The sequence below is a fragment of the Poecile atricapillus genome, chromosome 28 (genome assembly GCF_030490865.1).
Source record: "Poecile atricapillus isolate bPoeAtr1 chromosome 28, bPoeAtr1.hap1, whole genome shotgun sequence".
NCBI lineage: Eukaryota > Metazoa > Chordata > Aves > Passeriformes > Paridae > Poecile > Poecile atricapillus.
The window spans coordinates 5,254,953-5,279,382 of NC_081276.1; the positions used below are offsets into that span (position 1 = coordinate 5,254,953).

Here is a 24,430-nt window from a genome sequence, read left to right on the forward strand (position 1 = left end):
TGCAGGCCTGGGACATGCCCCCCACTGCTGCAGTTCCCTGGCCGCTCCTCAAATGCAGCTTTCTGTATTTCCAAAAATTTTTATTTTTAGAGCAACCAAGCACACAGGCACAGCCAGGTCAGCACTGCTGCAGCTTTGGGAGCCCAGAGAGCTGCTCACAAAAAGGCTCACAGCCCCAAGCTCCCAGGATGTGGGGCTGGGCAATGCCATATTTCTTCCCTTTTGCTGCTCCAAGGGTTGTGGCTCTGGGCTGGGCTGTGCATGCAGAGCAATGCAAGGCAGCACCAGGGAAAAGCTCAGGCAGGTTCCCAGTTTGGTGCAATGTGTCTAATGGACAGTTTGCACCCCAACAGTCCTCTGCCCAAGCCACGGGAGAAGACAAGGTGCCAAGAGTGCTTCTGCCCTTAAGGCTGAGTCTGAGAGCTGCTGGGTATCCCTCAGGGGTGCCAGTGTGCACCCACACATGGTTTTGCAGGGTCAGTGCTGCTCTGGGGCTGTACTGGCTGAGCTCTGGCGTTGAGCTGCGTGCACCATCCCCATCTTGGGAAAGGCACCATTGGTGAGTGTAAAAGTACAGCAGTCAGGGACTGGCTGGGAGGCACTTTCACATAGGGCCCCCTCTGCTCCCACTAGCACAATGCCAAGGCAAGGGACCCTGTGCAGCAGCAGAACAGGCACTGTGCAGGCACTGTGAGATGGGCAGAGGTGACTGGAGGAATAGAGGTGCCCAAAGCATGGAACCACAGGCCTTGATGCTGCTCAGGCTGGGTATTGTCCCACTGTGTCCTGAGTAAAAACAAAGGCGGTGCAGATTTAGACCCTGTTGAGGGCTGGGGCAGAAGGCAGAGCCAGTCCTGCCCCTCTGCAGCCCTGGGCTTGCTCCTGCCTGCCCCAGGCATCGTGGCTCAGAGGAAGATGGGCTGCTCTTGCCCCGTCAGCAGCCGGTACGTGGAGGCAGGCATGGTCTTGATGTGTACCTAGGCAGAGAGGTGCAGATCAGAGACCCCAGCCCAGGCTGGAGGGTGTTGGTGCACAGCTCTGAGCCCAGCTACTCTGTGGGGGCCCAGCTCACCTCACTGACCGCCTCGGTGAGGATCTGGATGATCTTCTCGTGCGACATGGCCACCACGCTCTGCCCGTTGATCTCAATGATGCGGTGCCCCACGCGGATGCCACCCCGCTCTGCGATGCCCCCACGCATCAGGCTGCAGATCTGGGAGTGGGGAGTGCTGTGAGAGCAGGGCTGTGCCCACAGCCCAGCCCTGTGTCACCACTGCTCTGAACCCTCACAGCCCTGTAGGCTCCCAGCCAGAGCTCTTGCCTGGGGTGCAACCCTCCTCCAGCCCCTGGGCACACAGTGAGGGCAAGGATGTCCCAGTGCATTGCTGCCACCAGAGTGATGTGCTGAGCTGGGGGCCAGGGCAGCCTCCAGGATTTTGTCCCCCAGCTGACATGGCTGTGACTGCCTCATTCACTGAAACCTCCTGCTCCACTCAGGCCTGGGCTGCAGAGACTGAGCTTCTCCCTGAGGCATCAGGAGAGGCTCACATCTCCAGTCCTAGCGGGAGCACCAGTTGGTGTGCAAGGTGGCCATGGAAACCACCCCCTTGGCTTCCACGGAGCCCAAGAAAGCCCCTCTCTGCATTCCCAACACAGCCACAGCAGAACCCAGGGCAGGGAGTGGCTCAGGCACAGGGGACAGCAAGCACTGTCACTAGGATCATGCCCAGAAAGAAGCCACCACCCTGAAAGCAAACAGCTACAGAGTACCAGGGAGAGAGCTACAACCACCAATGCTGCAGAAAGGCTGTGAGGAGCTTTTTGCTGAGCAAAGCAGAGCCCTGTGACCCCTTGGCCTAGGCAGGCACATGGAGTGTGGGAATTGGGTGCTGGTCCCTGGATACAGCTAGCTCTGCCTGTCCTTCAAGTAGGCCCCGGCCCAGCTCCCATCCCATGGGCACTCACCACACCGTTCTCAACACAGAAGCCCAGCTGGTACGTGGAGTCAGGACGTCGGATGACAGCTGTGGTGACAGGGGGACAGTGCACAATGTTCAGTGTCACCTCGGTCTGGTGCTTCAGTTCCTGGAAGGTGGGACGGAGCTTGGTCAGATTTTGGAGAGCTATTCAGACCGGTTGATGGGCAATGCAGCCACATTGCTCATGTGAGGGCTGAGGATTAGCAACCTGTTTGCAGTGGGGAAACTGCACAAAAGGGATCCTGCAAATACAAATCCAGGGACAAGAACTTACAAACCCAGCCCAAGACATCCCTTCCCCTGAGGCTATGCTGTTCTTGCTTTCAGCTCCTTCCCATGCTACTGAGTAGATGATGCAACAGGTTCCCTTCAGGACAGGTGCCTGCCTCCTCCTCCACCCTCCTTTTCAGGCAGGGCACAGCAAGTACAGTCCCGAGCTTTGTCCCTGCCTTCCTCCAAGCACTCTGAGCAGGAACTGTCACAGCCTGCAGGACACGTATGACCCCTGCACACCTGCCTCCAAAACTGGGGGCCCCGAGGCAATCCCAGTGTCACAGACACTCCCAAATCATTCAGGCCAGTCTCCATCTCTCTCCTGGGGTGAGGCAGGGGCTCACCCTGCTCTGGCTCACCCTGATGATGCTCTGGCAGGTGCCCAGGGGCAGCCCCACCAGGCTGGTCCCGTTGACTGACATGAGGCGGTCCCCAATGCTCAGCTCGCCCGATCGCTCCGCGGGGCCCCCGTGCATCAGGTTGGCGATGACCACGGTGGGCAGGATGGAGCCCCAGCCCGACTCCACAATGGCAATACCCAAGATCTCCCCCTTCTGCTTCTGAATGCACACCTAGGGGGAGAACAGGTGGGTTATGGTCGTTACCTCCACCAGAGTCGTGGAGCACATGTCCCAGCCCACAGCTGCATTCACAGCTAGCTGGGATGTGGTCTGGTTTTGTAGGGAGCACCTCAGCTGCACAGGGAGCCATGGAGTGGGCGACACAGAGGTGCCAGTGGGTTCCCCACATTGGCCCCACCCCACAGAGCAGTTCTTACGTCCTTGCAGTTCTCCTGCCGGGAGAAGTGGGTCAGCTCTGCGTTGTACTGCTCCTGGTCCTCCAAGGCACGGCTGTACTGGCGTGGGCTCAGCTCACTCGGGTCGATGCTGTTGGCCTCCAGGAAGCGCTGGTAGGCCACGCCAAATGCCTGCCCAATGGCCCGGGCGATGACCTGGGCCTGGGGAACAACAGGAGCTGTTCCTGCCTATGGCTCAAGGCTGGAGCCAACAGTTACCAGTGCCCTGCAGTGCCCAGCACAGGAACCATCCTTGGCAGCTGCAGGGTGTCCTGGCTCCTTCCCTGCCTGAATGGGCCCCTGTATGGAGCCAACCCTCCCTTCCACTTTGCTTGCTGGGCCTCTGCATGTCACAGAGATGCTCAGGCTGGGCTCCTGCCCTCTCCCTTGTAGGGAGGGAGGGGTCTCTGCTGCAGCCCCAGCCCAGAATACCCAGTTATTACAGTGGGATGGGACTTGGGTTCCCAGAGCCACCCGCCCATCCCAGGGATCTGTGTGCTGCCTCACATCAGCCGAGTGGAAGACGTGGCAGATCATCTTGTAGAGCCGCTTCTCCTCCGCCACCTCCGAGCGCCGTGGCAGCTTCCGGCGTGCCATGAGCACCACGAGGGAGCCGATGTCAGCAATGTAGGAGATGGTTTGAAGGGAGTGATCCATCATGGCCTCCTGGCAAAGGGAACACAGGCAGAGAGTTCAGCCTCCTCAGGGCTGTCAGACCATGTGAGCAGCCATGAGCCTGCTGGCACTGCAAGCAGGAAGGGATGTGGTGCAGCTGCCCAGCACGTGCTCGGCAGAAACCATGTCTGTGCCAAAAGGTACAAACAGATCCTTCATCAAGGACTCATTTATGTCCCTGGGTGCTGCCTGGGGACAGGACAGCTCTTCCCTCTTGCTATAACACAGAAACTAATCCTGAGGCAAAGAGCTCCCCAGATTCCAAGCCTGAGTTCCCCAGAGCTCGGTCTGGGATCCCAGCAGCTTCAAAGGGTGCAGGTTGCATGGGAAGCCTTGTGCTGCCACACAGAGAGGTAAGGACAAGACACAGGATGGCTGTGAAGTGACATGTCCCCTCCCAGACATGTGTCCTCTTCCATAGGCCACGGACAAGACCCTGCTGGTGTGGGAGCAAAGCTTAGATCCTGAGACCAAACACGAATGTTGAAGCAGCCACAGAGTCATGTGGTTACTGCTGCTCCTGCTCACCTGAGTGTCAGCGGTGAGCACCTTGATCCTCTGTGTGGAAACAAACAGATCCACCTCCGTCATGGGCTGGGACTCCCCCTCGGGTGCCTGCAGAATGATGGAGAGGTCACAGGACCCTGCTGGGGCCCAGCGCCACAGCCAGGTGCCCTCAGGCAGATCCTGAGTGCTGCCCCATACCCACAGGGGGCAAGGCTTGGGGCAGCCATGCCCCCAATCCTTCCTGCACCTTGATCCTGTCCACCGCCTCCTGGGCCTGCACCATGCGGACGCTGGTTGGGGGGTTCCTCTCCGAGGCCAACTGCGTGGAGCCCAGGTACTTGGCCCCAAAAATCACACCATCCAGCAAGTCCTCTGGGTCACAAGGGCCTGGAACTGAGGCATTGGGAGGGACTGAGCAGAGGCTGCTCCCCCAGCTCTGAAACTGGAGGTACCAACTCCTGCTGTCTGTTAGCTGCATTCCTACACATGATGAAGCAGCTCAGTGCTTGGTACATGGGCACCTGGCATCACCAGGGGACCAGGGCTGCTTCTCCCTTCCCTTAGGAACACATGGCATGCCTTTCCACCAAGTACACCACCTCCCTGACCCCTGATGCACCTCCATTTCCCCAGCAAAGGCTCAAACAAGCCACGTGGAGCTCGGTGCACCCATTCTGGGTGGGTGCAGAGCTGGCTGTTCCCTCCCCAACTGGGACCCTGTACCACCCCTGTTCAGGGGGTTCAGGGTCAGAGCAAGTGGGTCAGGGCTCCTGGATGCTCTTGCTGCTCAAGCACAGAAGCAACTCACCCTCTTTGAAGGCTGGGCAGGATGATGGGGATTCCCTGTTCTGCAAAGCAATGAGAGAGCAAGTGAGGCTGTAGCAGGTACCTCAGGGCCTGCCTGGCCCTGGAGCAGTGGGACAGCAAGGGCAGAATGTCCCCAGGGATGGGGGAAATGGCACAGGGTCCCAGGGCTGGACAGGGAGGAACAGGATCCTAGGCCTGTGAGGGTGCTACTGCCGGGTCCTGGGGCTGGATGGAAGGATGGCACAGGATCCCAGGACCAGAGGGGCTGTTTGGACCCACCAGCCTCTGCCCCAGGGCACACATGAATCAGCCAGCCATGCAAGCATGCATTTAGGGCTGAAGTTGGTACTGAGGGTCTTGTCTGGGCAATCTTGTAGCACAAGGCCCTGTAAGACCTGAGGAAAGTCATCCCTGGTTCTCCTTTGCCCCCATCCCAGATCCCAGGAGGGATCAGAGCCAAGGGGCATGTCCTGGCTGCTGCTGCCCCATCACAGCCCAAGGCACAGTGCACTCACAGTCACAGGGCCCTGAGGTGGTTGCTCTGTCCCAGGGGTCAGAGCGGAAGGCAGGGCTGCCCATGCTGGCTCTGGGGAACCTTCCCGAGCACCCTCGCAGGCAGAATCGTCCTCGTAAAGCCCCTCTCCATAACACCAACTGCCAGGTTTTTCCTCAAAGCTCTCTGGCCTCCCCAGCCCTTCAGGCTTCTCCACAGTGGCTGGCTCCTCCTGAGCCTGCAGCATCTCCAAGTTGGTCCCAGCCAGGACATCGGAGCAGGCCAAGGAGGTCTCGGCACCAGCCTCGGGTAGCCCGCCCTCATAGCCCAGGAGGCTCAGCAAGTCCTCCCGGTCAGCCTCGGCAAAGAGCAGCCCGTGGCAGGGCCGGTCGCAGGCAGAGTGCTGGGGGCAGCAGGGACGCATCGCCAGGCCCCGACCCGTGGCCACATGCAGCGGGCACGGCCGGCACTTGCCCGGGCACTGCCCGCGGCCCCGCCGGGCACCAGCGCCCGAGGAGGACGGCGAGCCCTGCTCTGGGGCGGGCGAGCGGTCGCGGAGGTTGGGGTCGAGGGTCTCGAGCTGAGCCAGCAGCCCCTGGATCTCCGAGGGTTCGTCCTCCACATCCTCGGTCCACTCGGCGCTGCCCGGGCAGGCGCGGGGCTCGGGGGTCTCATCCAGCTCCATGCCCGCGGGGTCGGTGCTGCTGGGGGTCCGGGGACGGCCCGTGCCCCGAGGGGCGCTCCCGGCGCCGGGCTCCCAGCGGGCACAGCCCTGCGGCACCTCGGGGACCGCCTCCGCTTCCATCGCTCTTCCCGAGCCCCGGCACAGCTCGGTCCGTCCGCCCGCGCCTCCCGCGAGCTCCGGGGCTGCGGCGGGTCCCGACCCCTCCGGCCTGGAGCCGCTGCCGGGCTGCGGGGCGGAACGGGAGGGCTGCTCCGACCGCCCGCCCCCTGCACAGCGCCCAAGGGCATCCGGCCCGTCCTCCGTGTCCATGGCCCGCGGCTCCGCGGTCTCATCGCTGCCGCCACCGGGGTCGGGGAGCGCGGCCGCCTGGAAGTCCATGGTGGTGCGGCTCTCCATGGTGCCTGCGGCCCGGGAAGGGCCCGGGCCGGGCGGGCTCGGTCGCTACCGGCGCCTCCGGCCGGGCCGGTCCCGCCGCCGTTTCCGTTCGCCCCGCGCACGCGCGGCCGCGCCCCCGCCCCACTCCCGCCCTGCCCCGCGCTCATGGCGGCCCGGGGGCTGCTGCGGGCCGCGGGAGCCGTGCTCCAGGTCACGGCCCGTGGCTACGCCAAGAAACCCGGTGAGGTCCGCACGGGCATCGGCCCCGGCCCCGGCCCCCTGTGTTTCCCCTTGTGTTTCCCCTTGTGTTTCCCCGTGTGTTTCCCCGTGTGTCACTCTGTCCCTTCGTGCCCCGTTCCCACGTTTCTTGCCCCTGGTACCGGCTCCGCCCTGCCCACCCCGTGTCTCGGTCCCCGGCCTCGGCTCCGCGCCCTCCCCGGTGGTGCCGCCGTCCCAGCTCCATTCCTCGTGCCCTCCACTCCCGCCTGGCCCCGGCCCGGCCCCTGTTCCCTCCCCGCGATGCCCTAGCCCTCGAATCCCCATCCCTTCCCCTGTCTGCGTCCTTGTGCCCCAGCACATCCTCTGCCCTCACCCTGCCCTTCTCCTCACAGCCGCCAAGTCCAAAGGCAAGGGTGTGCCGAAGGAGGCGTTGAAGGGGCCTGAGGTGTGCACGGACCCCACCCTGCTCGCCACCCACGCCATGGGAGTCAACTACTTCAAGGAGGGTCCGGAGGTGGCCCTGAAGCCCGACTCTGAGTACCCCGACTGGTGCGTGCTGCCCCACTCTGTGTCCCAAAAGAGGTGCCAGCACAGGGGCACAGAGCTGTGTGAGAGGAACAGGGAAGTGTTCTGTGAGAAGGCAAACTGCCCCTCTGCAGCCCAGACACCTTCCCCAGGGTCAGGAGTGGGTGCACTGTGGATGTAGGATGAGGGATCTGCATATTCTGGTCACTCATGTCCATTGCTCCATCCTGTGCTTGTCTCTTTGTCCTCCTTCCCGCAGCCTCACATCCTCTTTATTCACCCCCAGGCTCTTTAAGATCCACCTTGGGCCTCCTAAGAAGCTGGAGGAGTTGGACCCTGACTCGCTGGAGTATTGGAGGCGCCTGCGGAAATACAACACATGGCAGCGCAACAGGTTGAAGAAGGGCAAGAAGCTGTAGGTGCTGCTGAGCTTGGGGCTGTCTCATGTGCCAGCACAGGTGACACTGGGACCTGACCTGGCTTTTGGTCTCTTCTCCTTGCTGTAAATAATAAATAAACCTGTGGTGAGGCTGATATCTGTTATAAAGGCTGTGACAAACCCAGACTCTTTGCAAACTTGGTGCAGGGTCCCTCCATGCCAAGGACTGAGGCAATACAGGCCACAAGGTCTCAGCATGTTTGTTAAGACAGAAGCTCAGGTTTTGGGTTGTAGAGAGAGCCCACACTGCACATGGCTCCTGCTCCCTGCTCCATCACTGGCTGTACCACAGTGGCTTCAGCTGAGGGTCCCAGGTACGTGGGGTGGGGAATGACCCACCTGTGTCACAGTGTCCCTGGCCAGTGGATCTCAGGGCCTGGGCAGCCTGTGCTTTCCAAGGCTGGAGCAATGGGGACCAGGCTTTGGCAATGCTGTGGGGCAGCAGGCAAGGTGAGGGAGGGGACGTGGTGGCCCTTTGCAATGCCACCCCAACAGCATGCTCTCCTTTCATCCAGCAGCCGTAGTGGTGCTGGGATGCCAGGGTTTGACTGGGCTGGATGGTAAAGGCAGATTCTTCCCCACAGCAGCGGGGGCCTCACTGCTGTACCTCTGCTTCTCCTTGGGCAGCTTTAGCCTGGCAAATCCCAGAAGCATCCCCTGGCCTCAGTTCTTCCTGTGTGTTGGGCACACCTGGCTGAGAGGTGCCTCTGTCACCTCAGTTCACCTCCACCCTGGACTCACTGTCTTGCAGCTCCTTCTGGGCTCAAGTTGGCCTCTGGAGAAAAGAGGTCCCTGTGGGTTCCTGCAGTGAGGAAGGGACAGTGGGAGCCTCTGCCTGACCTGGCGGTGGCCCCTGTGACAAGGCCGGGCCTGGCTGTGCCCAGCTCCCCTGGGGCTGTGGGCGGGGGGAGTTGAGGGGTGGCAGCTGCACCCACGTGCTTCACAACAGGAAGGAAGAGGAAAGAAGCAGAAGTGCTGTGCTGCAGCATGGAGGCCTAGGGGAGATTTTGGGCTGAACCCTCATTTCCTCTGTGTGGGGCTCAGTGCACACCCTTAGACCTGATGGGGCTTGGCCATACCCTGTGGTGAGAGCCCCTCCCTGCTGGGCCTGCAGGTCACCCTCTCCTTGCCACCCCCAGCGTGTCCAGATCCCAAATCCAGCAGCAGGTCAGAAGACAGAGCACCTGGGTCCTTGTCTTCTGTCTCGGAGCCCCCTGCTTGTGTGAGTATCACCCAGCTGCTCTGGGCAGCTCAGTCCTGGAGACAAGAGCCCTTTTGGGGTGGGTTGTTGGGAAGGGACCTGAGGGGGGGAAGAAGGAGCTCCCCCTGTCCAGGTGGTTCATGTCACACTGAAACCTTTCCCAGGATTCAGGGCAAGCTGAGCTGGGTCCCAGTCCCAAGACCCCCATGTACCCTATGCTGAGCCACCATGAAGCAAGGGGACTGCTGCTGCCCCACTGGGGCCTCTGCCAGAGAGAGAGGGGTACTGGGGCCCCATTATCTGTATCACCTGGCAGGACAAGGGCCATCCCCTCCTAGATCCATGGATCCCCCTTTCACGAAGGTCCCTTTCTTGGGGCTGGGCTAAAGTACCCTGTCTCCCTGCCCAAGGCTGGGGGGAGGTGAGCAGGGACCCCAGTGCCACCCAGTTCCCAGAGTGGGAGTCTGTGTCATTCCTGGCTGGCTGCCGGTGGCCGGATCCAGCAGTGCTGCCCAGCCAGGTCCCAGCACCTCCTCAGGCGCCTGCCAGGAGGTGCCTGACACCAGGGATCTCATTGCTCTCCCCTCTAAGTCACCCTGTGCCCAGAGGGGTCCGGTGGGGCAGGGGTTCCTGTCACCCTGTCACCCACTGACAGCTCATCCCCTCGGCACCGCCAGGAGGGATGGGGGACTGGAGCATGCCCATCGGCTCGCTGGGTGAGGAAGTGGTGGCCCGGCTGTGTGAGCTACTGGATAACGCCGGCCGGGGCTGGCGCAAGCTGGCTGAGCTGGCCGGGGCCGAGAAACGCTTCAAGTGCAGGTAGGGCTGGGGGAGCCTTGCCTGGGCCCGTCCCCGAGCGGGTTCCAAAGCGCGCAGCTGGGCCGTGGGCTGAGCGAGGGGCGCACGGCTCAGCTCCCCGCCCGCGCTGGGGCCCTGCCGAGGCCCCTGGCACGGCTCCCATCCGCACTGAGGGAGGGCGGGCTGTGGCTCTGACGGCTGCGGGCGCTTGCAGCGCCGAGGAGCTGGAGATGTGCTCGCTGAAGGTGCTGGAGCCCCGCGGCAGCCCCACCCAGTGCCTGCTGCAGCTCCTGGCCGAGCGCGACTGCACCCTCAGGTACCTGCTGGGCTGCCTGGAGCGCATGGGGCACGAACAGGCCTGCAGAGTCCTCAGCTCCGCCGGTATGGATGGGCAGTGGGAACTGGGGGATGGAGGGGAACACCAGGGGGCAGGAGCTTAGCAAGAGGAAATGGGCGTGGGGGTGAGTAACAGCAATTCCTGCTGGGGGTTTTGCTCTGGTAGCGAGGTCCTGGGCAGGCAGGGTGGAGTGGGATGAAGTGGGCAACAGGATGAAATAGCATGGGATGTGGTCTGATTGGATGGGACAAGACAGATTTGGACAGGATGGGATAGGAGAGGATAGAACAGAGTGGGATGGGATAGACTGAAACAAGATGACATGCACAGATGGGATAGCACTGAATATGCCAATGGGACAGGACAGAGGTGTGGGATGTGATAGGTTGGGTTGGGCTGGGAGAGGAGACTGTTGTGGATGGGGATGGGCAGGATAGGATGGTATAGGGTGGTGCGGGGCAGGGGACTCAGCCAGCCCAAGCTGGTCTCTCCTCTCCTGCAGTACAGGATGTGATTCGCATCACGGTGCAGCCAGAGTCACAGGTGGTGGCAGAGGGGACACAGGTGTCCCTGACCTGCTGTGCGACTGGCCCACCAGGGCTCGTGTACCAGTGGTTCTGTGGGAGGCAGGAGGTGAGGTCCCACTGTGCCACGCTGAGCAGGGCCCCACACCCTGTCCATGGTGTCCACCCCAGGAGGGACCTGCATGGGTGAGAGGGAGCCAAGGATTACTCCTTGGCCTCCTCCTGTCTTGTAGGTGCCTGGAGCCACATCCCCAGAGCTGGTGATTGACACAGCCACCCCAGTGGGCCAGCCTGAGTGGTACATCTGCCGTGTGAACTGTGGGGCCACTTTCACCTTCTCCAGGTGGGCTCATGTCCAGGTGGAGAAGAGAAGCAGCCCCAGCTCAGGTGGGTCTTGAGATCTCTGTCCCTGGGCTGGCAGCTATGGGGCACCACTTGTCTATTTGGGACATCTCCTGCAGGCCACCTCTCACCCCACCAGGACAGGGATGGGTCCTGGCTGGTGTCATTTGCCATGTAATGCCCTGGCTCAGCTGTGAAGGTCTCTGGGCTTGCTGGGGTGATGGTGCCCATAGAGGAGCCACATGCCCTATGTCCTCCTCATGCCTGCTGCCTCATGCTATCCATGGGTGCCAGGGCCTGTGGGTGAAGAAGCTGGGCCTGGAGCAGTTCTGCAGAGTGCTGCCATACCTGGATGCCTAATTTGCCACCCTGTCCCTTCCCCAGGCAGTGGCTACTGCTTGACCACAGCGGGGCTGCAGATCCTGCAGCAGCCGCGGCCGTGCCGCCTGGCCGAGGGGGACACGCTGGCACTGGAGTGCAGAGCCATTGGCAACCCCCCACCCCAGTACCAGTGGTTCAGGAACCGGCGCCCTGTGGAAGGGGCACAGGCACCCCAGCTCCAGGTACGGAGGGACCTCTCCATGGCACAGCACAGCATAGCGTGGCACACTGTGGCATAGTGCAGCATGGTCTGGCACACTGCCCCAGCCTCCTGCTCCGTCCTGCTGGCAGGTGAAGCTGGTGACAACGGCTGAGCGGGGCAGCTACTCCTGCCGTGTGTTCAACCTCTTCCACGAGGTGTGGAGCCAGGAGGTGGACGTGGAGATCGGTGAGGGCCCCAGACAAGCCTCCATAACCCCCCACCTGCTCTGTTCCCAGTAAAGCCCTCATGGCTGCTCCACAGTTTTGGGGGCACTGCAGCCCATGCTGGGAGGTGATGCCATGCCATAGGGTCCCTGACATCCCCTCTGCCACAGGCCCACGGCTCTTCACCTCTGGAGGCTCCTGGCAGGAGGGGGATGGAGGTAGGTGGGAGCAGGTCTGTGCTGCTCTGTCCACTGTGTTCCCCTGGTGCTGGAGGGCCATGGCACAGCATTTTTCTCTTCCTAGGCTCCCTAGAGTATGGCAGCCCTGGACAACTGTATGGTAAGAGCCTGTCCAGGAGGGGCTGGTGGCCGTGGGGGGCTCTGACTGTCACCAGTGTCACCACTGTCACCCCATAAGGCTTTACTTGGCCAGGAATGCTTTGGGTGCAGCATACTGGAAGAGTGAAAAAGCAGCTCAGCCCCAAACCAAATTAGGAGAGCAGATCAGCACCTTAACCCTCAACCCAAGTCCCCAACCCTAACCCTTACCCATAACCTGAGGGTTCAGGGATCAGCGAGTCAGGGATGCCACCGGGTACCTTGGTACCCAGGGACAGTGATGTTGGCCAGAGATAAGTGTCACCTCTGTGGGCTGTGGGCAACATGGAGAACAGGTGTGTCCCACTCTGTAACAACACCTCCCTCTCCCATCCTTGCAGCCACGGACAAAGTGGCGCTGCTGATTGGCAACATGCACTACCTGCACCACAAGCAGCTGCAGGCGCCCATCGTGGATGTTCATGCCCTTGGTGCCCTCCTCCACCAGCTCGACTTCAAGGTGGTGTCACTGCTGGACCTGCGCAAGGCCGAGATGCAGATGGCTGTCGATGAGTTCCTCCTCCTCCTTGACAAGGGGGTCTACGGTGCGAACACCCACCAGGGTGGCTCCAGCCCAGGGGGAGTTGGATGGTTTTATATTGGTGGAGTCTTGGGGTGCACCCAGGCAAGAAGCAGGTGCTGGCAGGTCAGGGGATGTCACCACGTCATCTGCCCTCTGTTCCCCCAGCAGGTTTGCTCTACTATGCCGGGCATGGCTATGAAAATTTTGGCAACAGCTTCATGGTGCCCATTGATGCACCCAGCACCTACACATCAGAGCACTGCCTGTGTGTGCAGCGGGTGCTGCGGGAGATGCAGCAGCGCCGCACCAGCCTCAACATCTTCCTGCTTGACATGTGCCGCAAGAGGTGACCCAGCCCTGCCACCCACCTGGGGACAATCTGCCTCTCAGGGAGAGCCAGCACAGGGGTCTGTGGGTGGTGGCTCCTGGGGGAGGGTAGCTGAGCATCCTCAGAATCCCATCTAAACCCACTGTCTTTGTCTAAATGTCCAAGACTTCAAAGCCCCTCTGAGCTAGCAAACACCGTAATGGGTGGGGCAGAGGGGCACAGAGCAGCCCTCAAGGTCTGGTGTTTCACTTTGGGGTGGGTCTTGGGGGAGGACAGGTTCTCACTCTGTCCAGCTTCTCTTCTCTTGCAGGAACCTCAATGATGATGTCATCCCGCAGGTTGGGGCGCTGGAGGTCACGGCCAACATCGTCTTTGGCTATGCCACGTGGGTCCCCTCCCACCATCCCCTGGCACAGGCAGTGGGGCTGAGTATCCCTGCTTAGCTCAGGGTGGGGCAAGTGCTCTGACCCCCATCACCTGCATCCCTCCACCCTTGATGCTGGAGGGGTTGGGTGAGCGGCAGCCCCCAGTCCCTCACAGGGCAGGGAGGTGCCCATGGTACTGTTTGGCTTTGGGCAACACCTGCTAGCATGAAGCTCCAAGATTCCTCCAGAGCACAGGGTTGGGGCTGGTGATGCTTTAAGTGCCTGGGATCCAGCCATGCTTTACCTGTCCCCAGCATGGTGGCCAGATGGTGTGATGGGAACAGGAAGAGCACTGGGCACCCAGCTCTGGCTTCCTTAGGGCTGTCATCCTGTTGGGGGCCAGTTCCCAGGGAGTACCAGATCCAACCACTGCTCCGTCCCCTCAGGTGTGCAGATGCCGAAGCCTATGAGCTGAGCCAGGGTGAGTTCTCCAACGGCATCTTTGTAACATTCCTCAAGCGCTGGCTGCTGGAGGATGAGAAGATCACGGTGCTGCTGGACAAAGTGGCTGAGGGTGAGTGAGGAGTAGTGGGGAATAATGACCCCCCTGGTGGCCCCTGCCAACCCCCTGTGCCCCTGCAGACATGGGCACTCTGGAGATCACACGGGGACGGCAGGCACTGGAGCTTCGCAGCAACCTCTCAGAGAGACGGGCTCTGACAGACCCCATCCGCCCCCCGGGCCAGGATGAGTCCTCTGCCAGGAACCTGCAGTGGGCCAAGGCTCATGGTGAGTCATGGCCACCCTCTCCCAAGCTGGCATCTAGAGAGGGTACAGCCCCAGGAGCAGAGAGAGGCTGTGAACAACATTTGCTGGGTTCCTCCCACCTGGAGGAGAAACTGCCAGTACAGAGCCACCAGCCTGGGGACAGGAGCACCATGTTGCCACCTCTGCTCTGGGGTGACGCAGTGGCCACCTCTCCTGTGGGTACAGCTCCAGCCCTGAGACCCTGCAGTTCCCAACCCTGTGCTCCCTGTCCCCTCCCCAGTCCTGCCAGAGAGCCGGCACCTCTGCTTTGACTGCGGTGTCACCGTCCAGCTGGCCTTCGCAGCTGAATTCTCCAACATTATGATCATCTACACGCGTGTGGTGGCGGTCCCCAAGGACATCACCAAGTGTGAGGCCCGGCTCACTGATATTCCCGAGGTGGGAGCAGCTGCCAAAACCCCCTTCAGGGCAATGCTGGGGAACGGGGGGGAAGCTGTGGTGGTTTTCACGTGGATACCATTCATGGCAGGAGCTAGATGTGGACCTCAAGTGCACCAACAAGGAGAGCCCAGAGGAATTGGGCAGCCCACTGGCACCCGTCTGGAGCCTCAGCTGCCCCTCCTGCTGCCTCTATAGCCGGATTTGTGGCTTGCAGAAGCTGCGGGTAGGAGCCATTGTGGGCAGGGGCTGGTGTCAGGGGCACAGTGTGACCGTGGCCATGCCAGGACAGTAGCCCATGGTGCTGGTATCCCTGCAGCAGGAGCTGGCCTTCACTGTGTGCCTGCAGTACCGCTACCAGGGCATGGACGACTTTGTGGAGGAGCGGCAGCGGGTGAACGTGGGGCGGCCGCTCATCGCCAAGCTCAACCTGCAGTGGGCAGCCTCCCCCTCACCACCCCACAGTCCCCTTTTCTCCTCTCCCCATGGGAGCTGGGGGGTGGTGGAGAGCTCGTGGGTAAACACCCCTGAGGAGAACCTGAGCCCCGAGGGCCCCAGCTCCCACACCCCGTAGAGGGACAGTGAGGCTCCCCCTCTCTGTCACTGCAGTCCCCTGATGCCATGTCATCCTGCTGGGGGCCAGGGGATGGAGGGGGCAAAGGTGACATTGCCAGAGGCTGGGCTCCATCCTGGCCTGTGCCAGGGGGTGCAGGTCTCACAGCACAGCACAGCTGGGACTGTGGGCTCCAGCCACATGTCCCTGGCATGGCAGTGCTTCCCCCCCCATCCCTGGGCAGTGCCAGTCCCCATCCCTGGGCAGTGCCAGTCCCCATCCCTGGGCAGTGCCAGTTCCCCATCCCTGGGCAGTGCCAGTTCCCCATCCCTGGGCAGTGCCAGTCCCCATCCCTGGGCAGTGCCAGTCCCCATCCCTGGGCAGTGCCACCCCCCATCCCTGGGCAGTGCCAGTTCCTCATCCCTGGGCAGTGCCAGTCCCCATCCCTGGGCAGTGCCAGTTCCCCATCCCTGGGCAGTGCCAGTCCCCATCCCTGGGCAGTGCCAGTTCCCCATCCCTGGGCAGTGCCAGTCCCCATCCCTGGGCAGTGCCAGTTCCCCATCCCTGGGCAGTGCCAGTTCCTCATCCCTGGGCAGTGCCACCCCCCATCCCTGGGCAGTTCCTGCCCCACGTGCCAAGCCACCACCAGGCAGCGCCAGGGGCAGAGTGCCCAGAGAGCACAGCTCAGCGGGCTCGAGGTGTCGTGCCGGGGCAGGTCTAGGTTCGTTCAGGCCTGGGAGAAATAGAGAGAAATAAGCAGCTTAGGGGGCAAATCCCGCGGGAGGAGATTACAGGGGGTGGGAGCGGGAGGGCTCCTGTTCGGCCACGAGGGGGTGGGAGCATCCCCTGGTGCTCCCAGCGCTACCAGTAGCACCCACTCCTCACAGGACAAGTCCAGGAACCGGCCCTATCTGGGCAGTAAGCGATTTCAAGACAGGATTGGGATCTAAGGGGGGAAAAAAGCCTTTTTGCTTGTATTTTTGCCAAACAAACCCCCACATGCTGGGGCAGGCTCCAGCGGGTATCCACGGGGGAAAGCACCAATAAAGCGGTCCGGCCAGGCGGCTCGGCGCTTCTGCGCCCTCCTTGCGTTTAAATGGCATTTTTGGGGTCAGAAATCTTGCCTGTTCCTGCAGGAGGCGGAGCGCAGCACGCGCACCCACAGGAGGGAAAGGGGATACCAAGTGAGGGTACCCTGACATTCCCTGTGCCACCTCATGGAAAACAGATCATTTCCGTAATTCACGCAGGCCCCAGCCCCAAGGAGCCGCATCCTCCCGGCGGGGCCCCTCGGCGCTGTCGGGCGGCGGTTGCGGGGCCGGGCTGGGGGAGCACCCTCGCCCCAATTAGGCTCCGATCAAACGAGCCGGGGGTGCGGCGCTGCCGCTCCCAGCGCCAGCCGGCCTTTGTTGGCGCTCGGGAGGCCGAGGGGTGCCCCGGGCTGGCGCCAGCCTCGGCAATTATGTCATGTGAAAAGCGCAGCCCCCATTGAGCGCGTCCCGTCCCCCGGATCAAACCCCATTACTTCCGCAGCCGTTGCTTCATTATCTGCCGGCCGGAGCTCGCCGCGGCCGGGGCGCTTCACCCCATTAGCTGGGCCGGGGAGCCGGGGAGCATCGATTATGCGTTTAATGGCTTGTTAAAGGTTTAATTGTCGCTAACGAAACAGACGAGCAGCAGCAGCCGGGGTACGGGGCACAAGGAGAAGGGTCTCGCCGGGGTCAGTGCCTCGCTGGGCATCCCGGCCAGACCCGGCCGACCCCGGGGCTCTGGAGACGTCAGAGTCCGGCCCGGGGGGGTCGGATTGGGGTGAGATCCCAGGCGGGTGCGGGGGGGCACCGAGCGGGGTCTGGGCCCGGTGGACACGGTGGGGATGGGGCTGTCCCCCGGCTTGGGGCTTTTGTCAGCTCCTAAGTGGGAAGATTTTCTGGGGAAGCGTTTTGGTGGGGGGAGCGTTGTCCCTCGTCTGGTTCCTCCAGGAACTGGGGCACCCCAGGAACCTAGGACGCCTCAGGGCATCCCAGGGACCCGGGGCACCCACTCACGCAGGGATAAGTCCCTTCTTGCTATTCCAGCCGTGCTTAAGCACCTCAAAGTCACTGTGGACTCAGCCAGGCCCTGGGGCCATGCTGGCGTTTGCCATGGCTGTGCCCCGAGCTCCAGCGGGTGAGCAGATGGGGTCCCCCAGAGCTGCAAAGCCACTCTGGGGACCCCTGAGCACACAGCACCTTGTCAGCACCACCCAGCTCCTGCCTGGCAGGAAACAATGGCAAAGGATAAGCCAAGTGTTGGTTTGCCCCAACAGCCCTTTTGTGACGCCAGGGCTCACAGCTGGCCCCATCTCTCACCAGCCCAGGCCAGGGGCCTCGGGAATCCCACTGCTACCCATCCTCCCACCAGCATAGTTCTGGCAACCTCCTGCCACTGGCACCTCTGGGAGTGTTAGTGTGGGCACAGCTCACGAGGGACAGCCGAGCTTGTGACAAGCTGTTGAGGCCATGGTGCAGCACGAGCCAGTCCCAGCTGGGGCTGCATCAGGTCATCTCTGCCTGGACCTGGCCCACACCTGCACGCAGCATCCCAAGGGAGCAGGGCAGGAGGGTGCGCAGGGGTGCTCCCATGCCCCCACGGAAAGCTCCTTTCTGCAGAGGCTTGGCAACCACACAGTGCTAAGGAGGGCACGGCATAACTGAGGCCCCAGCAGCACCCGACTCCAGCATGCAGCAGCTGTCCAGCTTATCTCTTTACTCACAATACACCCGTGCTCTTGGTGCCGGCACATCTCCTGGCGTGACCGGCAGCGTGCCCCGACACAGCTAAAACATCCCCCCAGGTACTCCCTACAAAACTAGAGCTCTCTGTTCAGTTTTGTTTAAATCTGCAGCATTAAAAAAAAAAGCAAAAAAGAATAGTGGAAAGGGGAGGGGGTATGGAGAAAGGAGATGTCCAGCTGGGGTGTGGTGGGTGGTCTGGTGGCACAGTGGGATACCTGAGCCTCAGCCATGTCCTCAGATGATCTTGGTGCCTTAGAGAGGCAAAGGGGCTCTCCTGGAGTGCTTTCCCCCAGCCATGGGGTCCAGCCAGCACCCTGACTCGCTCCCCCAGCAGCACTGGTGCTGGGTCAGTGTGGGGAAGACACAGTCCAGCATCCCTGCCCAGTGCCAGCTTTGGTCCTGCTGAGCACCCACCGTCCTCCCTCACCCGCCGCGGGGACGAGCCAGCACCAGGGCTGGGAGCGGCAGCTGGGGAGCTCGGAGGGGAGTGTTCATCAAATGGGCTGCCAGGTCTTGTCAATGGTCTGAATGTGCTCCTTGGCTTTCATACGGAGCGAGGCGATGCTGGAGCTCCTCTGGTCCACCTCCTCCAGCGGGTACTTGTCCACAAAGGGCGTGCCGCACTGGTAGGGCGCGGGGGCCATGGGCTGCATGCCCTGCGCCATCGGTGGGGGGGTGTTGAGGAAGGAGTGCCCAGCGTAGGGGGGCTGCAGGGCCTGGGGGGCTCCCATGAAGCCGGGGATGCTGTGGACTGTGGTGGCGCTGGAGATGGGGGATGTCAGCCATGGGTCGAGTGGGAGGGAGTTGCTCATGGGCCCCACGTTGGGGGTCATGGGGGGCCGGTTGAAGGAGAGCACGGGAGTGTCGTGGAGCTTCATGGAACTGGCCTCCATCTTCTCCTGCCTCCTCCACTTGGCTCGTCGGTTCTGGAACCAGACCTGCGAGGTGAGATCCAAGGTGAGCTCACTGTGCCCAGCTGGACCCTTGCAGTGTGCCTCCCATGCAGGGTGCCCCATGTCTCTGCCCCAGGCAGGGTGCCCCGTTCTGCAGTACCCACGTGGGGTGCCCCACAGGGAGTGCTCGAGGTGGGGGTGTCCCATATGAGGTACCCCATCCCACAAGGGCTGTCCTACAGGGCTCCAGCAATCCCGGCACCTCTGCCAGACCTCTCCTCTCCCACAAGTCCCAGAGACCAAGGATGTCTTCAAGGTGTGGAAAGTGAGAGGTGTATGTGCACAGCCCCTTCTGCTCCATGGGAAAGTGCACCCTGGCCCTGCAGACTCCCAGCAGTCCATTGGACAATGTTATCCGACCTTCCCAGCCCCTTGGTTGCAGCTTTTGTAAGTTAAACAGCTACAGTTGCGCCAAAACCCAGCAGGAACGACAGTGACCAGAGACCCAAATCCCGTGGTGACGTCTGGCCCCGTGGGAACTGCTCATTAAAGTGCTGGTCCCCATGTCCCCAGAGCAGCACAGGGCACAGGGGTCTGCTGCAGGAGGCAAAGGGGAGGAAAGATGGACGGCTGGGTGGGAAAGGGGAGGGTTCCATGGGCTGATCATGGCTGTTGGGTGCTGGGCTGCGCTGGTGCAAACTGCATGTCCAGAGAAGGGAATGGAGCTGGGGAAAAGGCTGGAACACAAGATGATGATGATGAGGAGCAGGTGAGGGAGCTGGGGAGCTCAGCCTGGAGAAAAGGAAGCTTAGGGGGGACCTTCTGACTCTCTACAACTCCCTGACTTCTGACAATTCCCTGACAGGACAGTGGAGCCAGGTGGGGGTCAGGCTCTGCTCCCAGGGAGCAAGGAACAGGACAGAAGGAAACAGCCTCAAGCTGTGCCAGAGGAGGGTTAGGCTGGAGATTAGTGGAAACTTCTTCCCTCGGGCAGTGGTGGAGTCCTCATTCCTGGAGGGACTTAACAAGACGTGTGGATGTGGCACTTAAGGACATGGATTGGTGGTGGCCTTGGCAGTGCTGGGGGGGGCAGTTGGACTCTCTGGTCTCAGAGTGCTTTTCCAACCTGAACAATTCTGTGATTCTGTGAAACTGGTTGTTGCTCAGAGGTGTCTTTATGGTTTGGACACCCACAAAAAAGGCTGCACTCTCTTGACTGGGGCTTGAGGCCTGGAAAATTCAGTTCATTTGTTTGGGGGTTACTTCTTTGGTTCACAGTGGGTTTGATACTTCAGCTTCCTGACCCTTTCTCCCTCCCTGATCTCATCCCATCAGTCCAGGCATGGTGGGGAGAAGACTGGTGGGACCCCAGGCCCTTCCCAGGCTCTGCTGACCCGCCCATGAGCCTTTTCCTGCAACCTAAGGAACAAAACCTCCCCAACCCCACTGCCCCGCCAATCTGTCCTGCTCCAACAAGCTTTAAAACCTCAAATCCATGAGGATCTTGGCCCTGGAAGGTCCAAAAGACCAGGAAGGTGCCTTAATCAGCCAAGGTGGGTTTTCTGGCCACTTTCCCATGTGAGCAGCAGGAGGGATGGGAGCAGCCACCATCAGAAGGCAGAAATATTTCTGAAAACCATCTCTGTGCCCTAATGGAGCCTCTGGCCTATGGGCCCAACTGGGACCTTGTGAGTCAAATTGGGACCCCATGGAGGAACAAGGCTCAGCCATTAAACCCTTTCCCTGGCTTTGTCAGGAGCTGCTGGCTCTGCAGAGATGCCAACTCCATCTCAAGCAATGGGGAAACTGAGGCACAGAGGGAGTCATTGGCACTAGAGCTGAGATCTGAGCAGAGCTCTGCAGCACCTCGGGGTCCCTGTGATACTGCACAGAGACAGATCCACAGTGCTGGGATGCTGCCCTGCCTACCTGCACGCGGACCTCCGGCAGGTTGACCTTCATGGCCAGCTCCTCGCGGCTGTACACGTCGGGGTAGTGGGACTTCTCGAAGGCACGCTCCAGCTCGTGCAGCTGGTACGTGGTGAAGGTGGTGCGGTTCCGCCGGTGCTTCTTCTTGGGCTGCTCCTCCTCGGTGGTGGCTGGTGGGGTGCCCTCGCCGTCCCCTGGCTTACGCAACTCTCCCAGGTCCCCCTCACACTTATTCAGGAACATGGTGGCACCTGCAGGGGCACCGCAGAGTTAGGAGGGGTGTGGGGGCTTTGGACCCTGCATGCGTCCCCAGTCCAGTGATGGATGGACAAGTAAACAGAGGGATGGGAAGATAGGGTGGCACTAAGAACAGGTTATGCAAAGGCATAATCCTCTCTGCCACAGCAGTGGATCCCAGGGCTGTGGTGTCCTGGGGGCTGATCCACAGTGCTGGGGGCTGACCCAGGGTCCTGGGGACTGATCCAGAATCCAAGGGATGCCTCGCACTTGGCTCTGCTGTCCGATGCCACCAGGCATGTGCTAAAAGTCAGATTTCCTCTAAAATGGAAGATTTTATGAAGGTGCCATCACAGAGAGCCAGCCTGATCTCTCTCTGCTCTGGCTTGGAGGGGACCAAGCCTGGGTTAATTCCCTCCATCCTCCCCAGCTCCTCTTGTCCAGTCTCTTCCATGCTGAAGGCTGGCCCTGGAACACTGGAGGATCCAGTGTCAGTCCCCATGTTTGACAGGAGTGACCCAGCATTGTCCCCTGGCTAATAACCATTTTAGTGATGCTTATAAGCATTTTCAACCTTCACAGCGTTTCATCTTTAAGCTTTTTATCCGGCATCTGAAATCTTCCTGCAGTATTTGCAGAGGATTAAGGGTCTCTTTCCACCGTGAGGATGTCGGCAGACATGGAAATGGGGCAGAAAACTGTAATCCTGGGACAAGGGGAAGGCACTGCATTTCCCAGACCCAAGTCACCTAATACCTCAAAGGGAGTGGGGAGGGAAAAGGAGAGCGGGTTCACACTGTGAGGGGGTAAATGGGGGTCCTAGAGGGCAGCGGGTGGGTGTTGGGTGTTGCCCAGGCTGGGCACACAGGGGTGTCTGTGTGGGGGTGCCCGTGTGTGCTCTGGGGGTGTGTGCGGTGTGCCCGTGGTGGCTGCATCTGTGCCTGTACGTGGGCAGGGGCCTAGGGGTGCTCAGGGATGCTCTCAGCAAGGCCCAGGTGTGTGGGGAGAACGTGAAGTGGGCTGAGCATGCGGTGGAAGGTGCGCGGCATGTGCACGGTGTGGATGTGTAGGTGCGGGGATGGGGGTGTGTGGGGTGGTTTGTGCCAGGTGGGAGCAGGGCTAGAGTGCAGTGCCTCTGTGCCAGGCATGCAGCACATGCTGTGCAGTGTCTGCACTGCTGCACACGGGGCTCAGTGTGTGTGCACAGCGCTCATGTGGGGTGTGCACGGTGCTGTGGGTGTGCAGGGAGCACAGCGTGTGTGGGGCATGCAAAGCCTGTGAGCACAGGGGCTGTGGGCACCCAGTGCGTGTGCAGCGTGTGCCGTGCACATGGCACATGCAGCAGAGCCACGTGCAGCGCCTGTGGCACAGACCATGCGGTGCAGCACATGCAGTGCCACTGGCAAGACCAGTGCATTGTGCAGTGCCTGTTCAGCATGTGCTGTGTCTGTGTGCAGTGCAGCCAACATGACCAGCATGTGCTGCTGTGGTGCGCTTAGAGCGTGTGCTGTGGGTGTGTGGTGTGGGCAGCGTGTCCACTGCAATCAGTGCATGCCCAGGGGCTGTGTGTGCAGCATGTGCAGTTTGTGCATGTGCAGTGTGTGCTGTGTGCAGCATGTACAGCGTGTGCAGCTGTGCATGTGTGTGCAATGTGTGTGTGCAGTGTGTGCATGTACAGCGTGTGCAGCATGTGCAATGTGTGTGCAATGTGTGTGTGCAGCGTGTGCAGCGTGTGAGTGTGCAGCAAGTGCAATGTGCAGTGTGTGCATGTGCAGTGTGTGTTGCACACCCAGTGGGTGCTGTACTCACAGAGGAGCTGTGCACATGCAGTGCTGTGTGTGCAGAGAGTGCAGCACAGAGTGTGTCCCTTTGGGAGCTGCAAGCCTCCCCTGGTGCCCCACAGCTCCTGGCAGGGTGTCTGTAGCCCAGCAGTCTCAGGGTGCCTCAGGGGAGCCACAAGTCAGGGCAGGGGTGTTGGGTGCTGCACCCTGGGGTGTCCCAACCAGCGGGGTGGGGGGGTGCTGAGGGGAGCAGGGACCCTGTGGTCACTGTGTGAGCATCACAGCGTGTTCTGGGGTTGGGGACACAGGGAGGGGATGGGGCCCCCCACTGCCATCCTGCTCTCACTTACCTGCTTCTCATTTGCGCAGCTCTGCACCTGCAAGGAGAGGAGAGAGGGGGGGCTGAGCACCTAGAACAACCTCCTGGGGTACGGAGCCCCCAAGGGATCCAGCACCCCATCAGGACCCCCATCAGCCCTGCCCAACCATGTCCCGTGACCCAGAGCTGGGGGGGAGCTGAACGAGCTGGGGCAATAGGAATGGGTGAGATGGGCATTGGAGTGAGAGAGGCTGGAGGGGCTGGAGATAAGATGGGGCAAGCGGGAGAAGAAGTGGGGCAATGGTGGGGGGACAGGGGTAAGGTGCAGAGATGGAGCCCCATGGTTCACCCCCTGACCCCACCAGAAAGCAAAGGAGGAAAAAACTCTCCAGAGAGCAGCAACCCCCAACCTGGGAGCCCAGATGAGCCAAGAACAGCAAAATCCCAGAGCAGCAGTGACCCAGCAGCAGGGCGGCAGCACCAGACCCTGTGGGATGGGGGCAAGGGTGGGACCCCCATCCCCATCTGCCTCGGCCTGGCTGGGGGGACAAAGATGTCCCTGGGTGGGGAAGTGGGGAAGAATTACAGATCAGGCTGGGGGGACATCAGCACCAACCAAACACCCCATATTCCTCATCCTCCAGGGACTGACCTCAGGACTCCCAAGCCTTTACCACCAGTGTTTTGGGAATCCTGCCTGGAAACAGGCCACGCTGAGCTCGGGGTGGGGGCATTGCTAAACTCCAGCTCCTGAAGGACATTTTCCTGCAGCCACTGTCATGCTAGCAGCAATTTTTGGGTTTAAGTTCTTGAGCTGCAAACCTGTCCTGGGAACCATAAGGATCCAATATCTCAGGAGAGTTCTTACCCCCATCTCCTCGATTCCCCGGCCCACAGTTTCCCTGTGGGGGCTGCTAGCTGGGGGGAGGATATCGCTGCTGGTAAAGATGCCCAATAAAGCAGCAGAAACAACATTGAGCCCTGGTCAAAGTGGGTAAAAAACCTTACTTCCTGAGAACTGCAAAGCAGCAGAACATCCGTGAGGACAAGAGGCCTCCTCTGGCAGCAGAGGATGTGGAAGAGACAGTCCAGGGACAGCCCCAGCTTCCACTGGGACCCCATTCTTTGCCTGTGGAAGCCCATCTGGGTGCCAGAATTTGGCTCCTGGGCTCAAGCCGCCTGGGACGGGTGGTAGGAGCATGGGTGACTCCTGCCCCTGGCTCTGTGTGATTCGGGGCGAGTGAAACTGGCAGGTGCCCGCACCTGCTCCTGATTCCCCAGGGAATGGTGCCAGCCCCGTCCCCAACACCAACCCTGGGCACACCCTGGGCACACCCTGGGGACACCCTGGGCACACCCTGGGGACACCCACTCCCTTTCTCAGCATCTTCCCTCAGCACTTTGTCCCGAATTGGAAAAAAAC

The 24,430-nt window shown here is 61.1% G+C and overlaps 4 protein-coding genes across 6 annotated transcripts; 2 read left to right on the forward strand and 2 right to left on the reverse strand.

Moving 5' to 3' along the window:
- Positions 1 to 52: 52 nt before the first annotated feature.
- On the reverse strand, positions 53 to 6,728 carry APBA3 (amyloid beta precursor protein binding family A member 3). 3 transcript variants are annotated; one of them, XR_009279729.1, is made up of 10 exons: positions 5,553 to 6,728; positions 5,039 to 5,078; positions 4,478 to 4,623; positions 4,252 to 4,338; positions 3,523 to 3,714; positions 3,031 to 3,210; positions 2,612 to 2,824; positions 1,966 to 2,085; positions 1,073 to 1,229; positions 53 to 977 (listed from the first exon to the last, which is right to left on the reverse strand). XR_009279729.1 is itself a non-coding variant. In XM_058858823.1 (10 exons), exons 1-10 carry the CDS (start codon positions 6,609 to 6,611, stop codon positions 906 to 908), a joined length of 2,250 nt encoding a protein of 749 aa, XP_058714806.1. In that variant the 5' UTR covers positions 6,612 to 6,727; the 3' UTR covers positions 54 to 905. The 3 variants fall into 3 exon arrangements, 2 of the variants coding, with proteins under 2 accessions (XP_058714806.1, XP_058714807.1); XM_058858823.1 differs by having other exon boundaries at positions 54 to 977; positions 1,073 to 1,213; positions 5,553 to 6,727; XM_058858824.1 differs by having other exon boundaries at positions 55 to 977; positions 1,073 to 1,213; positions 3,556 to 3,714; positions 5,553 to 6,726.
- Positions 6,729 to 6,755: 27 nt separating this feature from the next.
- MRPL54 (mitochondrial ribosomal protein L54) lies at positions 6,756 to 7,753 on the forward strand. The gene is made up of 3 exons (XM_058858309.1): positions 6,756 to 6,831; positions 7,202 to 7,358; positions 7,621 to 7,753. Exons 1-3 carry the CDS (start codon positions 6,756 to 6,758, stop codon positions 7,751 to 7,753), a joined length of 366 nt encoding a protein of 121 aa, XP_058714292.1.
- A 986-nt stretch (positions 7,754 to 8,739) lies between these two features.
- On the forward strand, positions 8,740 to 16,145 carry LOC131589409 (mucosa-associated lymphoid tissue lymphoma translocation protein 1-like). The gene is given in 18 exon segments (XM_058858869.1): positions 8,740 to 8,995; positions 9,652 to 9,793; positions 9,987 to 10,153; positions 10,612 to 10,742; positions 10,867 to 11,024; positions 11,360 to 11,444; positions 11,446 to 11,538; positions 11,648 to 11,744; positions 11,893 to 11,940; positions 12,026 to 12,061; positions 12,441 to 12,644; positions 12,791 to 12,968; positions 13,261 to 13,335; positions 13,762 to 13,889; positions 13,958 to 14,104; positions 14,364 to 14,521; positions 14,613 to 14,747; positions 14,841 to 16,145. Coding segments are annotated over 17 exon segments (2,232 nt in total). The 5' UTR covers positions 8,740 to 8,995; positions 9,652 to 9,656; the 3' UTR covers positions 15,096 to 16,145.
- A 1,829-nt stretch (positions 16,146 to 17,974) lies between these two features.
- RAX2 (retina and anterior neural fold homeobox 2) lies at positions 17,975 to 23,164 on the reverse strand. Its single transcript, XM_058858864.1, has 3 exons — positions 23,039 to 23,164; positions 20,671 to 20,921; positions 17,975 to 18,786 (listed from the first exon to the last, which is right to left on the reverse strand). The coding sequence occupies exons 2-3, from the start codon at positions 20,911 to 20,913 to the stop codon at positions 18,343 to 18,345; spliced, it is 687 nt and encodes a 228-aa protein (XP_058714847.1). The 5' UTR covers positions 20,914 to 20,921; positions 23,039 to 23,164; the 3' UTR covers positions 17,975 to 18,342.
- Between the last annotated feature and the right edge of the window lie 1,266 nt (positions 23,165 to 24,430).